The sequence below is a fragment of the Vollenhovia emeryi genome, unplaced genomic scaffold, assembly GCF_000949405.1.
Source record: "Vollenhovia emeryi isolate VEMERY1.0 unplaced genomic scaffold, V.emery_V1.0 DF939213.1, whole genome shotgun sequence".
Classification (NCBI taxonomy): Eukaryota; Metazoa; Arthropoda; class Insecta; order Hymenoptera; family Formicidae; genus Vollenhovia; species Vollenhovia emeryi.
This window is the reverse complement of record NW_011967153.1, coordinates 164,874-182,414: the sequence shown is the minus strand read 5'-3', so window position 1 is coordinate 182,414 and position 17,541 is coordinate 164,874. Positions and strand designations below refer to the sequence as shown.

Below are 17,541 nucleotides of genomic sequence, written 5' to 3'. Positions count from 1 at the left end.
TTCAAGTGACAAATATAGTATTAAAAAAAACTGTAATATTGTTGGAATGTAAGATTATTAAATGTTCTAAATTTTCTAAGAAGATTGTGGATTGTTGCGTATATACAAAACAATGAACGCGTTAATTTCTGTACACTGAGAAAAATTCCCATCGAATAAACCAATTAAATAGTGTTTCCTATGGTTAATTTTTCCAATAAAATTATGGATAACACCCGATGAAATTTGATTGAAAAACCAATACAGTTTACAACTTCAGTGTTTTCACGTCTGGCATTTTTAATAAGACAGAAAATTTATTGCGAAAAATATTACCTCAGCCAGGGTTTGAACCTGGACTTCCCTACACTCCAGGCGGGCGTCTAACACAATTTCGTTGGATACATCCGTTTGTTATTATGCAATTGGGTTATCCGACTATATTTGATCGGACATTTTTCTCAGTGTATATAAGAGTTGATCTGACACTTGTTTTTCTGTGCGGTGAAAACTGTATCCGAGCGATACGTTCCAACGTGCGACTCGAGGCTGCGGTGTAACCTGGACAATGAAATACAATATCTTCTGCAGTAATACATGTCGTGTGTTATAGACATGCCCTTCGACAGCACATGCTGCGACATGCTGGCAAGAAGTACAAGTGCGGCCTTCCGGGTTGTCCAACGATTCTTCGTACCGCGACCGAGCTGAAGACTCATCGAAAGCTGGTCCACGACAACATCGAGAAACAGCATTCGTGTCCCGATTGCGCCTACGCCGCTAAAACGAAGACGCAGTTGCGCAGGTAAGCGAGACGCCGGATTACAATTTATTGCTTCCACTGCAGTTTAATAAATTGTGTACCGTGTTATTAAAACTTTCAAGTGCGCGCGGAAAGATACGGGTTTCAAAAGTACCAAAAAAAAAAATACGGAAAACGCGTCTCTTTAAGTCATAAATCGTCAAATGTATGAAAATTGCCAGGTTCTGGATAAATCGCGGGCTATTGTTTTCGGTGGCGGAAACGTCCGATGCGCGCGCGCGCAAGGCACGTGTAGCACTCTCATCGCCACGTGTCGAGCGCAACGTCAGCAGCGCAACGACTATTACGTCCACGGTCCAAATGTACACTTGAACTCGTTAGCGATCTCGACCGAAACGCGAAGTAAGGTTGAAGCGGGCGTCAAGGGTCTTTTTAACAATTCAGCCCGCGTGCGATCCGCACGGCTCCGTCTCGCGGGGGAGGGGGGGGGGAGCTGGCGGCACGACTTCTCGGACTGCCGATATTATTGACATTAATTTTAATCGAGGTCCCCGCCGAGAACGACGCATTCCTGCGCCATTAATCGCGCGGCTCACGGCCCGCGTATGTATGATCGATGCCTTCGAGGAAGCGGAGAATTAATTGCGAGGACGCAAGTACTCGCGTCGCGCGCCGCCTCGCATACGTAATTGCGAGGACGCGGATAGTGGAAAGAATCAATCTTGGCGGATTATTGATAGAGACAATGGGGAGGATATAATTTGAAGAGTAATTTATCGAAAATCCGATTACATCTCCATGCGCGCGGCGCGCGGCCTCGATACGCCGGCAATTTTCGTACCGCCTTTTATCTCTCTACCTCTTAGATTTATTATTCTCCGGTTATTTTAAGGCACGGACGACGCGGGGTCTGTATCTGAATTAATTCGCGGCTCAATGATTCATTCAGACACCGAGTATTTCCATCCCGCTCAGCTTCACTGTGTCGTACGCGTGCGCGGGGGGTATTTTTTGAAGAAAATATACTATGCAGAGTAAAACACTGGAACGGACGTTTTGCGAGTGATAGGTTTTTATATGTGTTCCTCGTCCTTTTAATCTCGTTGAATCAAACCGGATGCGGACGATGGCACTCGGTCGTACAACAAAGCATGCGCGACTCCATTCTTCTGTTACCGCGTTGCCTTTATAATACAAAATGTTAATATCGTGGTCGATCCAATGTAAAAGAGAGAGTCTCATACGCCGATCTGCCGTTTGAAAATCAAAGATGGCAAAACAGATTTATCGCATTCATCAAAATGGAGAAGTTCTGCTCAACCGGGAATCTCCTCTTCCCACCGATACACTGAAAAAAAACCATTTTCGCTACCGTAGCTAATCATGGTTTGCTAAAAATATTTTTCCGCCGTAACTATAAATTTCTAAAGCACAGCAACGGTCGCGTCTAATAACATAGGCACAGTAGCAAGATATTTCACAACTGAAATTTAATTGCCACGTGCAGTTCTCAGCTACACTGATAGAAAAATATGTAGTATGTGAAATTATAATTGTATAGTAAAATAATTATAGTCAGAAATATCATTTTTATAGCAATTATTACTATAATATTAGCAATATTTGCGTGAATCATTTAAAATGAGACACCCTGTATAATAAAAAGCGGGGAATATTACTTCCAATATAAATACGATTATTACTATTAATTATAGTTATTCGAAAATTTACTTGTGGCTTTTATTGCAATATTTATAGTATTAGACAACACACAAGCGCGCGCTTCGCGCGCGCCATTTGCTCTCTCTAAAAATTCACATGGTTTGACAGCTGCAAATGACACGACTGAAGCATGTCGTGTCGCATAAGCGAGACAGCCAGTCATCATTTCAGAAAAGCGACAACAAGATTTCGAGACTTTCGACTATTGACTTGACACACGCATTTTTTTTATATAGGACACCTTACCAAATTAAAAGCTCGTTTTGGTTTATAACAACCATATCACAAGTTGCATGGACCAATATTGTGTCTATAAGAGCTAAATATAATACATTGTTAGGTCAACCGTAACTAACGTAGTTGGAAGAATTATAAGAATGTGGTTGGCTCCTAAAATGCACGGAAAAAAACATTTAGCTGCTGTAACTAAAACTTCGTAAAATAGGGACAGCTAATATTTTTAGTTGTGATAGCTCAATATTTTGCTACGACAGCAAATCGTTTGCTGTCGCACCTAATACAATAGGCACATGTGCACATAGGCAGCAAACCGTTTGCTGTCGTAGCAAAATATTGAGCTATCACAACTAAAAATATTAGCTGTCCCTATTTTAACTAAGTTTTAGCTACAGCAGCTAAATGTTTTTTTCCGTGTGACTATAAATTATAGTGAGATTGTGGTAACTGCAACCATTGTTTTCTGTCAGTGTACGGCAGCTACATTTTCCTTTCCGCGTGTTCGATCATACAACGACCGTCTAAGACCGACTGTGCCGACTTGCCCTAGCAATAAAATCGCGCGAGATCGAGGGAGAGGGAGAGGGAGAGGGGAGAGGGGAGAGGGGAGAGAGAGAGAGAGAGAGCTCGCATTTAAATTAAGCCTTATTAAGGACATTGTGGCGCGGGAGGCGCCCCTAATAAATTTCTCCCCGTTTGACACCGCGCTTTTTTCCCCGCTCCGCGAGAGGCTGCTCTCGAAGAAATACGAATGTCGCGGGTGGGGAAGCGGAGGTCGAGAGAACGAACGGGAGGAGGAACGGGAGAGGGATCGAGGTGGAGGACCGCGAAAGCGGAAGTTGCGTGCGGCAGCCGGTTAAGTGCGGGCAACCCGTTATGATCGTCCGCGCATGGCCGATGGTCGCCGCGATATTTCATCGCGAATTGAGTACTTACTACGTGAGTCGAACTCAACGCAGCCGCAGAGTGTGTCGCGCGCCGTCGGGCTCTCTCCTCCGCCGATGCTCCTCTTCCGCGCGCGTTCCCCTCGTTCATTCTTTTCCCCCTCCCTCTCTTTCTCCCTTTCTCGTACCCCTCCCCCCTCCACCCCTCGTTCCTCCCTGCAGCGCGAGCCCGGCGGAGTAAATCACGCGGGATTTTAATTAAACGTGTCACGCATCTCGAACCTGATATACACGTACCGGCGGTCAACGGCTCCCTCGTAATATCGCGCACGCATATCGCATCGTTCATAATCACCGGGCCGCGACTACGACGATGAACTTGGAGGAGCGGGAGGAGGAGAGAACGGTGTGAAGGATGCACTTTTGATGCGATCTCGTGCCCCTCTTTCGCAATGGGAGAAACACGCACCTCGGCACTTGGTCGTGCCCCGGTTACATGAAGATATTAGGGGGCGTGAGAGGACGGAGACGTTGTCAAAGCCTCGACAGATGAATCAAGCTGCCGAACCTGTTATTTTTAATAACGGGCTAAAATAAATCACCCCCGTTTTCTCGCGACACTCCACTTGAATTAAACACGAATGTATCACGCGCGCATTTCAAACTGGCGTTCCGTTACTTCCTTTCATCTGTGTCGCGAAGGCCTCTGCTGCACGCTCGAAGGAATCGATGTCGCGCCGCAGGATATATATACGCATAGACCGTAAATCACTATTCAATTAGTTGTTAGTTACAATCGTTGATTTTAAGGTATGGCCGGCGGATTTGCTGTTATAAATCGGCCGGCCGTGCGCGATGTTGATGATATTTCTACTACTGCAGACATTCCAGGAGGTATCGCCTTCTCTGCCTCCTCGTTGCTTCCCCCTTGATGAAACAACCTCGTGTGCACCTACTCCTCTCCGCGGCTATCGCGGTAACGGCTACTTTATGCGCGACACCGCCGTGATGCCCTCGGCAGATATATATCCCCGAGATTAGATACTCGGTATCGACCTCACCTCGGCGTGGAAAGTTTATCTGGCGTTAATAGCCGCGTTGACCGGTATTAGCGCTCGGGCGTTAATCAGACTTTCATAAAACGCTTCGATTGGCCCCGATAAATTTCGCTCGATTCCAGCGAGAATTTTCGTTCAACAGCAATAATCGTGCGTATCGGATACGGTAAATCCGTATCATTATGCTTTAATTGCGCCCGTCAGTGGCCCGACATCGGGAGGATCTAATTAACGGGAAAGAATGCCGTAACGATCGCTCCCATGAAAATCGCGCGTGTATCGCCGGCGGACTTTACGAGCGCCGATTACCGCCGGCATTGCTCCGATTTTAAAACGATTGTGTTAACTGTCCGCAGACATAGGATACGGCACGAGGATTCCGCGAACGCCGAGAAGGTTCAGATCCATTCCTGCACTTACAACGGCTGTAATTTTACGACGAAGCTCGGCTCGAACCTGCGGAGACACACGCGGCTGCATACAGGCGCCAAACCGTACCAGTGTCGACATTGTTCCTACGCTAGTAACACTCTGGTAAGTTGTTATCGCCAAACGTAACCGTTCTCTTTTTATCACTGATATAAGGAGGATGCGAGTTTAGACAATTCTAAATCGCCGCGCAAACAGAAAGGTACGGACTTTATCTTATGGCGGAGTCGGTTGCTTGCACTAGTGCGCACTGAGTGCATACTAAGGCTTGTTTATGGTCGATTCTTACTCTCTAAAAGTCGATCAGTGGATCATCACTGAAAACAGTGAATATTCACTGATTCGCAGTTATAAGTGCAGCGCTGAATAACTCGTTGGCAATGCACTGATTGACTTTTAGAGAGTGTACTTTTGTTTTAAATACAAACCCGTAAACTTTAGCAAAAAGGTGATCCGTACGGATGCTGTGCAAATCATTTTACTGGATCATTTACAAGAAATATTTCAAGAGGTATTTAAGATGATCCTTAAATCTAACAATTGACTACGAACAAGCCTCAGTGTGCACCGAGTGCGCACCAGTGCGGGTAATCGAATTCGCTGTTAGATCCCGTGTACCACGAAGGTGTAACATTTGTCGTGGGACAAATTTCTTGAGTGCGCACCAAATCGGCTGCAAATTAGAAAATTTCTAGAGGCTCGATGGCCTTCCCTATATCCCGCGGCCAATCGACACGCTTGAGAAATTTGTCGTACGACAGATGTAACAGTACCCTAACTCGAGATCAGACCCTCTTTAGCGGCGCTATTCTCGAGGCGTGGGTCACCAAACACTCGCGACACTCTGTACGGCTAAAACCAGTAGTGCCGTGCGTTTGCTCGTACATTATCTACATTCGTATTCGTGGGACCTACCGCACATGCACACGCACGCTCGTCCTCGCGACACGGTCGTCATCGGGGTTCAAAGTCTTCGCTTGCCTTCACGTCGCGCGGTAGCTCTCTCTCTCTTTCTCTTTCTCTCTCTCTCTCTCTCTCTCTCTCTCTCTCTCTCTCTCTCTCTTTCTCTCTCTCTCGTTTTCTCTTTCTCTCGGCGGTTGACTCGCGCCCCGCAATCCCGACGCGGTCCAATTTTTATCCCGCCGGTACCGGGGCTCCGTGGCGTAAATTAAGCAGAGTACAACCTTAACGTTTGGACCGCGCCGCCGCCTCTGCCGCCACCGGGGCGCGATAAGATAACGAGTTAATTGTGCCCACTGGATGCCCACACGCACGCACGGCCCAGTCATACCGCGCGGCCGGTATGCTAATGCCCTTTGATGCTTGAGTCGGGATGCAACTCGCATACGAGGTCTCCGTGTCTCTTTGATATAGCGACATAAACTCATTTCAGTGACTCTCATTCGCGACGCATCGATCGGCTGTGCCTCGTCCTCGATCTAAAGTGACGAAGAGGAGTCACACGTTCGCGATGCACTTCGAACTAGAAGCTAAAGAATCGGGAATAACTCAAACAATAGTTCCTCTCTTGGTCATAAGCCTTAAGTCAATTCTGTTGTCGCCTTTCCTCCGCAGCGCGTCTTTCGCTAACGCGTACATTGTTATATTCTACAGTCTCAATTATGAAATTCGACCGTCTTACGAAAAAGAAAAAGGTGCAGACATCGATTCGGCCGGCGAGAAAACAGATTGTTGAAAATTTTTTATCGACGTATGATGTGCGCGAGGTCTTTTACGATTTACTCCATTCTCGGTTCATCGGAAATAGAATAAACTGTAACATCATTTCGAAAATACTGTGACACGATGTAACGGCGCGTATATGTACACGGACGTCCGATTACCCACTTCGAAGCGCCGATAAATCGTCGACGTTCGCGCGACCGAGGACGGGGGGGGAAAAAAAGTAATCCGTCCGAAGGGACGGATCGGGAGATTCTGACTGCGAGCTGTATCGGGCGATAGCCGTTTGCGCGGCACTTTAATAAGGAAGGGACGTGCGAGCGGCGTGCGGGACGATTTAACGAGGAAACTCTTCCACGTAGAGGAGCTCGAGGCTCACCCCGCGCGCGATGAGATTACGCGCGCCGCTCTCCTTTCTCTTCCCTCTCGCTTCCCTCCGCGCTATGATTTACCTCAGACGGGGAGATGCCTCTTTTTGCCGACCGGCGCGACGCTTCCGCCCTCGCTTCGAAACCGCCCCCCTCGCCCTCCCCCCCCCCGCCATCGGTTCGCCACCGCCGGCACTTGGAAAACTTTCGCGTCGAGGGTGGTAACTCTCTCCTCAAGCCCGACACCGGTTAACACCGAATCCGGAGCGCGCGTCCCGCTTCCCACATCGGTCGCCGAGAGTTGTCGAAAAGTCGCTTTCCCACTTCGTCGCGATAGACTGCGACCCGCGGAATATTGAGATGAAGTAACGCGCCGCGTCGTGTCTCACGAGAGAAATTAAAAGGCAATCTTAAGCCAACGGCACACGGTACTATTTTTCCTACTGGATCGCTTACGGGAGCCAATCGGGATGCGGAGTTTTAGATCAGGTGGCTTAAGGCTAAACCCTGATTGGCTCTCGTAAGCAATCCAGTAGGAAAAATAGTATCCGTGTCCCGTTGGCTTTTACTTGTGAGTTAAGCCAACGGCACGCGATACTATTTTTCCACCTGGATTGCTTACGAGAACCAATAAAGCCCGTATCAGACTACGGATTTGACCAATCGGAGTAAAGTTTACTGATCTCAAGTTTAGTGACTTTTATTCTAATTGGTAAAATTTCAATCTAATATCAATGTCAATCCGTAGTCTGATACGGGCTTTATTGGTTCTCGGATGCGGAGTTTTAAGCCAACGGCACACAATACTATTTTTCCTACTGGATTGCTTGCGAGAGCCAATAAGGATGCAGAGTTTTAGATCAGATGACTTAAAGCTAAACCCTGATTGGCTCTCGTAAGCAATCCAATAGGAAAAATAGTATCGTTGGCTTTAGATCAGGTGACTTAAGGCTAAAGCCAACGGCGCACGATATTATTTTACCTACTGGATTGCTTACGAGGGCCAATCAGGATTTAGCCTTAAGTCACCTGGTCGAAAACTCTGCATCCTGAAAAATAGTATCGTGTGGCGTTGATTTTTAAATCCCGATTGGATCTCGTAAGTATAATTCAATAGAAAAAATAGCATCGTGTGCCGTTGGCTTTAGATCCGCGACTCAATCATGAATCTTTTCCTCAAACGTGAACTCATGAAAAGTGGAAATTTTTATTGACAAATATTGAATTCGTTAATGAAATTTTTCGCTTCTCGCCAGTTCACGCTGGAGAAAAAGATTCATGATCGAGCTCCAGGTGACTTAGGGCTAAATCCCGATTGGCTCCTGTAAGCAATCCAATGGAAAAAAATCGTGTGTCGTTGGCTTTAATGGTGGGAAGGTTTGTAGAGAAAAGTAAAGATTTCAGCGGAGCGACAGAGAGACTAATTTGCATTTAATTATGATATAGTAAATTCTGTTTCGTGAATTAGTTCAGTATTTGGTTTAATTTTCTACATTGATAAAAAAATCTTAACCCAAAAAATGTTATTTTTCTCAAGAAAATTATTTATTAGGTGGCTCCTAATAGCTTATTAACTTAAATTTAAAAATACTAAACAAATTAAAACGTGCATTGCTTTAATTTAAGTATTTATCAAAGGATAGATAATTTTAAATTAAAAAAATTTAATTTTAATTCTATAAAATGTTTACTAAGATGTATTATAATTTTCACAGCGAAGAAAATTGGATTTCGTATTTAACAAACACAATTATTTCATTTAATAAATAGTAATCTATATCTCATGAAGTCTTTGTTTGAATGTATTTTTTATTTTTTATTTAAATAGAATAAATATTTACTTCAGCAAAAAAATAATTTTAAGTAAATATATTTACTTAGTTAAAAAAATTGTTTTCAGTGTAGGCGTTTTTTTTAAATCTGTTGTCTAATTATAACTTGCCACATGCGAGTAAAATAATCAGAGCTTTTATATAATAATATTCTTGCGTCACTCGCGCGTTTACTTCTTGTCCTCCGTCGTGTAACATTCCGCAGTCTCGGACTGATAATCAATTGTAAGCCGACATTACCGTTTTATAGTTAACTCGTGCAATACCGTAAGCAGCTACATTTTATTTATTTACAAAATGGCGGGAGAGAAAAGGAACAGGTGGACGAGTTGAACGGGCCATCGATAACGCGTTGATTCGGGTTAAAGTCTTCTCGCTATTTCTTTCTTTCTTTTTTCTCTATAATTTTTACGATCTTACTGTTCTCCATGACTTTTGCACAGCAAGCGAGTGATGATGTTCGTCGTAACCGGCCGCGTTTCTCCCTCTTTTGTAAAAGGGACCCGATATCGGGATAACTTGATTGACGCCAAAAGATTTGAAGCGTCCACGGCCTGCGTCAGGTGCAGATGTTATCGGACACCGCAAAAAATTTCAGAGACACGCACAATGATCCCTCGTTACGCAATTTATTTTCGAGTAGAAATAGAAAATTATTTATTATTCATCGCTCGATAAATTCCGGCTTTAATGGCGACACAAATGTTAGAACCTCGGACATTTAACTATCGGGCTTTCTGCCAGGTAATACATTAAACAACAGAATACATTTCTTCTAATATCCTCTCTCTTCTAACGTCTCTCTCTAACATCTTCCCGCTGCTTCTGCGAGTATACCCGAAAATTATTAGGCTCGTAAAGTCACCGTCCACTGCCGACGGTCGTAAACGCGCGCCGTAGACGTCCTTCCGTCTCGGGCGGCCCACGGTAGCTCGCGGTCCCTCGATTCCGGGGGAAATTAAACGCGGTGGCAATCGGAATCGATCAGGCCCAACGAAATTCGGCCTGACGTCAGATTTACGCGACGCGGCGTATGTCCGCTCCTCTGATCCGCGGCGCGACCGCCCACGGCGGTGTGAACGAGGCTTAATCTGCGCGCCCGTCACGGAGCGGTGCCCGCGGAAAGATTTACTTATGAGAAATTAAATTTGATGTTGCCGCGCGTTGCCATCAGCGGCTCGTATAAGCCCGCCTGGTAGGAAGATGTTTACGATTACGGCCGGCTACTTAGCCCGGAGAGGGTAAAGCGCCTTTAAACGCGCCAACGGCGTAGCCAATGAACGTCTGCGTCCGGTTTCGCGGCGGACCGATTCCCCGGTTGCACACACCACCGTGTATCCAGACGTTATCCAAAAACGAAAAATGCCTACTCGACTCGACACGACGCGCGATCGCGGTGAACGATTCCTTTGTACGTTTTGTCGATTATTGATTGGCCGTTAATTACGCTAAGAACACGTCGGGGCTTTTACCAGCTCTGTCCACTCTAGGGAAAAAAGACAGCAACCCATTTTGGGGCCCACAATCTCTTAAGTGAAAATTATCTTTGCGTCACTGAATATCGACACAACTAATCGAGAGAATTGATTAGTATCATAAAGAATTATTTGACGCTAGTAATTGATTAAACAATGTAGAAAAATTGCATGACGACCAATGGCTGGCAAATTCTAATTAAAGAAATTCATTGCGAAAAATATTACCTCGTAATTTTTGTCTATTATTCGTCGAATTGGTGAGACGCCCGCCTAGAGTGTAGGGAGGTCCAGGTTCAAACCCTGGCTGGGGTAATATTTTTCGCAATAAATTTCTTCAATTAGAATTTGCCAGCCAATGGTCGTCACGCAATTTTTCTACATAGATCACTTTAAAATCTTGGATATAGATAGAATAGCTAATTGCGATTTTTAGTTACGCGGGGTGAAATTCGTAAAAGATTAGAGTTATTATTCTGTAAAAGACAATCAGTGGATCATCACTGAAAACAGTGAATAGTCACTGATTTGCAGTTATAACTGCAATAAACTTATAACTGCAAATCAGTGACTATTCGCTGTTTTCGGTGATAATCCACTGATTGATTTTTACAGAGTACATACAATGCAGATAATTCGATATTGCAGGCCCCAAAATGGGTTCCTGTCTTTTTTTTCCCCAGAGCAGCTGCCTAAGTTATGCAATGCCGCAATTAGTCGCTTTGCTTAGACCACGGGTGATTTTCGTGTTCGCAGGAAAATCTCCGGAAGCACATACTATCGACGAATCTGCATCCGGGCAAGACGATCTACGAGTGCGAGTTTTGCAAGAGGGAGAAAGGGAAAGAGGCGGATTCGTTCTGCACGAATTTCGCCAAGGAACTCCGTGCTCACCTGCTGGTAGCTCACACTGAAGACTTCCCGTCGCCAAGTCATGCGAACAGCTATACAAAGAATATTTTCAGACCAACTTAGTTTTAAAAAAAGGTGAGAGAATGATGTCCTCTCGATTTCATTAAAGTCTGCGATTTATATTATACATGCCATACATTGAATTAATAAAATGTATCAATCCATATCTCTAAACGGTCTTTTCACTTTCCCTGCTGTCACATAAATTCTTTCTTATTAAAACGAAATCTTATCCTTTTATTGTTTGTGATAAGAGAAGATGATCGCAATACTCTACATTGAGAAAAATTTCTATTGGAGAAACCAATTGAATGGTGTTTCCGATGGTTAATTTTCCGATTACGTTTTCCGGTGAAATTATGGATAACATCCGATGAAATTTATCCGATGAAATGCAGTTACCGGTGAAATTTGAAAACCCGCTCGTATTTTTCATCGGATATATCCGTTTGTTATTATGTAATTTTATGTTTAATCGGACATTCTCAGTGTAGGATTTCAAAACTGACGCATACACTATACAACAATAGCAAAAATCACAGAAACGAGCATCTTTTGCAACTTTAACTGCAAATTTTCCGAAACTGTAACGTGATAAAGCAATTTGATAAACGGGGCCATGTTCACACCGAGGAAAATATCTGATTAAGTATAACCGAATAATCCAATTACATAATAACAAACGGACATACCCGATTAAATTGTATATCCGATGAAAAATATGATCGGTTTTTCGTTAAAATTTCATCGGACGTGTACGCAATTTACTCGGAAAAATGGACCATCGGAAACACTATTTAATTAGTTGATCCGATGGAAATTGTTCTCAGCGTACGAGAAAGGATTACTCTCGCTCTCGTGTTCGAAAAGAGGTATAATTTTTTTGTTAACGTTATCAAAGCGACACGAGGTATGTTAATGTATGTATCCGGCTTTTTCTAAACCTCATCGACACATCGTGCAGCTCGCGTCGGTTCACCGGGATTTCTCGGAAGAGATGAGCACCGTCCTTCGCGGCCGGCAGAAACGTACCGAGCCAGGAAGTAGTTAAAGTGATGTACGATCACGTGGCACGGTATGTAACTCGGACACGTATAGGATCGGATCTTTATACTCGTTGCACGACATCATGCCGGTGCGGGACATTACGGGAGGATCCCGTCCACCTGCATGCGTGGCTCAGCGCGCGCGTGCTTTTACCACGGGGTGCGAACACTTACGAGCGATCAGCTCAAGAATTCAAAGATAATTGCACGATCCGCCTTGCGCGTCTCACCGACCGCTTCCCCTCGCGCGCGTGAATCTGGAGAAACGATACGGCCGCCGGCTATTGCGACTATCTAACAATACGGGCGCGAATACATCAGTTTTTGCATTCCGTGTTTAATTCCTGCCACATCGGCTGCCGCTTATAACGCCGAACCGATCTCGGGACGCTTTCGTCGAAACAGGTTCGCGCGGGCTCATTCCGAGGATCTATTTTCGTCGTGATCGACCGTCATCTCGCTATCAGGGAGGACGCATTCCCGCGAGACGCCGGCGACCCGAGCGACGCGGTGGACCACCTCGTAGATCGTCCTACGAGACGTGCATTTTCCGTCTTTCGGGGGCCGCTGATTGTGAGAAATGCATCGCGCTGTCGCGCGAGATAGGTGTCGTAAAGTATGCGACCCTCACGAGCAATCTCGGAGACGAGAGGAGACGCGGTGGCGAGCGAGCGAGAGGACCGACCACGGGCGTCGTGAGCGCGAAGGATAATTTATTGACTAATTAACGAGGATGTCCTTCATTACGGGTCGGGCGGCAGTCGTGGTCGCTTGCTCTCGCTCGGAACCGGCATTATTTGGCGCCCGAATATTTACGACCGCGTCCTCCTTCTGGACCGGCCTGATACCGCCCGCGAGCGAGCGAGCGAGAAAGAGAATGAGAGAGAGAGAGACACGCAGGAGCACGCGGACCCATAACGATGCGTCCCGATCTTACGGCGATTCGGGGACCTGGAATTTCCTCCGCAACACCCGTCGGAGAGGACCCGATGGTATATCGACACGAGCCTGAAACTTGCGGGCGTTTACTCGGCGGACAAAGGGTCGCGATTAAATTCTGAGGAGACTGCCCTCTCGCGCTGCCGGTTTCTCCGCCGAGAGGAGGCTGTCAAGACCTGTCCGGTTTAATGAAAACCGGAGGTTGAGTGACACGATTGCGCAGAAGGTTCTACTTATAAAAAGACTCGACTCCGCAAAATGACGGAAAACCTGAACCTGGCCCCTTGTATAAGACATTTTTGAATCCTCTGAATCCTCGCGCATTGACGAATACGCAAGTCGCAGAAAAGTATCTTGGCAGATAGTAAACACAAGTTACCGAGTAAGTTGCACATTCCTTCAAGTTGAATGGAGTGACTTTTCGAGTAATCTTAAGACGGTCTCGAATATAAGATCTGACTACGAATACCGGTCACGAACACTTCTCGATAAAAACTGTCCCGTTTAGAATGAATACACCCCCATGAAAAAATATACATTTAAAAATATATTACATATATCCTAAAATATGTGCTATATAAATTGCATATATATACATATTTGTACATATAGTTGTACATATAGAAGATATTTGTATTTATATTTTTGAGTACAGTAAAAATATACCTTCTTTACTTATATTCGTTATATATTTTAAACGGCAAAAATGATTTAATTTGATATACGCAGGCATATATGTATTTCATATATATTCTAATATATCTATTTTATATATTAGATTATGTATTAAAAATATATTTTGCACATTTTCTTATATTTTTTCTATATCATAGGCGGTAAAAAATGATTTAATCAGTTATATGCATTCTTATATTTTGTATATACATTTATATACCATATATTAACGTATAAATATTGATATATTATACATATAATATATTTTGGGATATATACTTTTTTATGGGGACACTGAGATACATTTCCATCAGATAAGCCAATTAAATAGTGCTTCCGATTACGTTTTCCGATTAAATTATGGATGACATCCGATGAAATTTATCCGATGAAATTCGATTGAAAAACCGATCATATTTTTCATGGAATTTACAATTTAATTTTTCATTTTCGATTATATTTAATCGGACAATTTTCTCAGTGTAGCAATCGCGCGTGGCAAATTAAAGTCGAACGCGAAATTGTACGATAAGAAAAAAGAAATGTCGAAAGGACGTCGTCGTGTTAGCGCGGTTAACACGAAGAAAGACGGCGGCGCGCGGCCCGCCTCGTCCTTCCAACGTCTTTATAAGGCTACGTCACGGGGAGCAGAGAAACCGATATGTAGAAAGAAGAAGTTAACGTGAAATTAGCGCGGGCTGCGAAGTGCTAAGAAGTCGCGCGACAGGACGGTTAGGTATACTGCTTAATGAAGATATAACGTGCCGGCTCCCCGTGGGGTTGGTAGAACGTCGCCGCGGCACCGGGACGCCCCTCGTTTTCATTTCCCGACGTGTCCTCGTCGCGTTACTGCAGCCCCTTTCGCAGCCTCAGGTTACGCCGGGACACGCTCATCCTCTTTACGATCCACGCCAGTGTCGCGGCTCGCGAAATTTCGCGGACTTTATTCCCTCAATTACACTTGGAAAGTTATATCGATGGCATAGGAGCCGCGCGTTCACAATAGCGACTCATCCGAGAAGTCGCGCGCGATGGCTGAGCCCGTCCTTGTCCCCCTGCTGATCGTAAAAATTAATTCTCCTCTTCTCTTTCGTTGAATTTTTCGGAAGGACGTTTCAAGACGGTACGTTACATTTTATTCCAAGTATGATCGTTGATATCGGCAACATATTTGGTTCGAGGACCAAAAAGAGAAATTAATTAATGCCAGAGTCCAAGCAATAAACTTCCGATTAAGGAGTCGAAAGTTTTATGCCGTGCCATGGAATTACATATATAAAGGAGCGTTGTGCGTAATCGTTATGCAAGATGGAATGTTGCTAGTTTTAATTTGAAAATTATCAATGCGTTAATATTCATGAGTCGATGGCAATAAAATACTTTTACCCGGGAAAAGTCCCGCCTGACGCGAAAGACGGATCCGATCCGATGTTTATCTGCAACGGACAAATCAAACGACTCGCTTCAATTACGATCTCGTCAAGCGCCTGGGATACGTACGCGCCCAGAAGTCGCTTATATCGTGGGCTACAACGAGCGCGTTATTTTCAATAACGGGCGCACTTCCTACATGAACACCTGTGTCACACACCTCGACACCGTCCCTTATATCTTATCTAGAAAAACCGCCATAAATTACGGGCGAGTTCGATTCCGTGGGTAGCGCAGTTAATCACCGGGTGATTGATCGCGCCGCGGTTTTATCCAGATGAATCCACGCAATACCTTCCGCCGCGGTGATGCTGGAGCCCTCGCACATGGCGCGATTCTCTCTCTCTCTCTTTCTCTCTCTTCCGCGCGTCTCTTTTCTCGCATTTTCCCGGATCCTGCTATACCTTCCGTCGCTCGCTCGCCCCGCAAGACGCAGGAGGGCGGACACAAAGGGAAGACTTAAGGATACGCGCGCTGACCCTCTTCCACTTGCACGAGAATTCCGCTGGAATTCCGTCGTATGGTCGCGGGATACTGGTCCAGGGCGACACGACCTCGCGTGTCTTCGCGCGCGAGCCCTTCGATCGCGTCGCGAGGAGACAGCGGGCGTCGAGCCGCAGCCGAGCCCGTCTTAATTATCAGCCCGGCTGTTATTTATACCGTGACGCTCGGCCGCGCCGGTCCCGAGGCCGGAGGCACCTGGTGCACGCGCGACACCCTCGCCCGCGGTGCGGGACCAGGCTCACCTACTTGCACACCAACGCGCGCGATGATGTACGCGCCAGTTTTCGAGCTCTCCCCGGAGCGCCGACGTTCCGCGACGGTTAATGAAGTCCTTCCGAGACGGACCTCGGGAATTATCGTTCGACATTGGAGAACGGGAGGCGGATGAATCGCCGCTGATAATACGTTTGTCCGAAACGCGCGGGACACGCAAGTCTCTCTCCCTCTCTCCCTCTCTCCCTCTTTCTCTCTTCGGTCTGTGATGAAACTCGACAAGTTCGTGGACATAATCTTCGCATTTTAGATTTAGGAAGTCGTAATTTTGCAGTGACTCTATTACCGACTTTTCCAACGGTGCCCGACATATTTCTGTTGTATATTTAATATGTTTGCATCTGGACGCGTTTACCTTAGGACACTCGAACGTCGGGCGTTAATTAAATTGCGACCTGGGACTAAACTGAAGGAGGAAAACCGGTTAATTAGAGATGGAGGAATATTAATTCGTTCGATCTAGCGCGTGTAGCTGGATAGAAATCGACAGACTCGACCAATGCGGATCTCGGCCAATTAATATTGCATCATTTGTATCCTGTACAGCGATACGTACCCATCGGGCTGTATCGCCAATAATAATCCATCTTGGCGCTAAACAAATGCAAAATAAATGCGCATCCTTCCCTATTGCGGTTTACACAATTAAGCGGCGATATTAATTACCCCGGCGTCAAAAATATCGATGCCTACACCCCTCAGAAGGAATTACACCGTGCATCGTAGAATCCGGTTAATTAAACGCACGCTATGCACGTCCCGCGAAAGTCATTTATTCAATCAAACGACGCGAGATATTCAGATCCGCGCAAACGTAATGATTACCATCGGTATCGCGCCTATCGCCCGGCAAATTAATTACCAAACATTTTTTTCTCCATTCCCGATCGCGGATTCAGATACCGGGATGGACGGCGCGCCGTTAAACGAATCGTTTCTCGGGCATCGGCGCTTATCTCTACGGCCGTATAATATTATCATCCGCAAAAATTGGGGCACGACGCTGTATACCAGCAGCTTTTAATAATCCGGCGGTTACGGGTCGAAGTGGTCATTTACCGGAGTTGGCGATCGGATCATATCGGATCACTCGCGAGTGCGCATTGATTCGGTCGCCGTCCTTAATGTCCCTCGCGAGGCTCAAGAGGCCGCGAGGGACGCGAGGAGAGGGAGGTTCTCCGCAGCGGAGCGACGAAGGGGCAGGGGGAGAGGGACCGACTCGCCGGGCGGGCGAAGGGGCCCTACCGAGGATTGATGACCACCACCTTTAATGCCGTTTGTATGTAGCGGCGCGAGTAAGCGCCTCGCCTTACAGTAATTAGCTCAACAAA

The 17,541-nt window shown here is 45.7% G+C and overlaps 1 protein-coding gene across 1 annotated transcript in view; it reads left to right on the top strand.

The window, feature by feature from the left end:
- LOC105561047 (zinc finger protein 600) overlaps positions 1-11,653 on the top strand; it is a 56,955-nt gene extending 45,302 nt beyond the window's left edge. Inside the window, exons 7-9 of the mRNA XM_012010694.1 lie at positions 593-784; positions 5,000-5,177; positions 11,187-11,653. Coding sequence (XP_011866084.1) covers positions 593-784; positions 5,000-5,177; positions 11,187-11,405 — 589 coding nt within the window. The 3' untranslated portion in view covers positions 11,406-11,653. The remainder of the gene's footprint in view (positions 1-592; positions 785-4,999; positions 5,178-11,186) is intronic.
- The last annotated feature ends 5,888 nt before the right edge of the window (positions 11,654-17,541 follow it).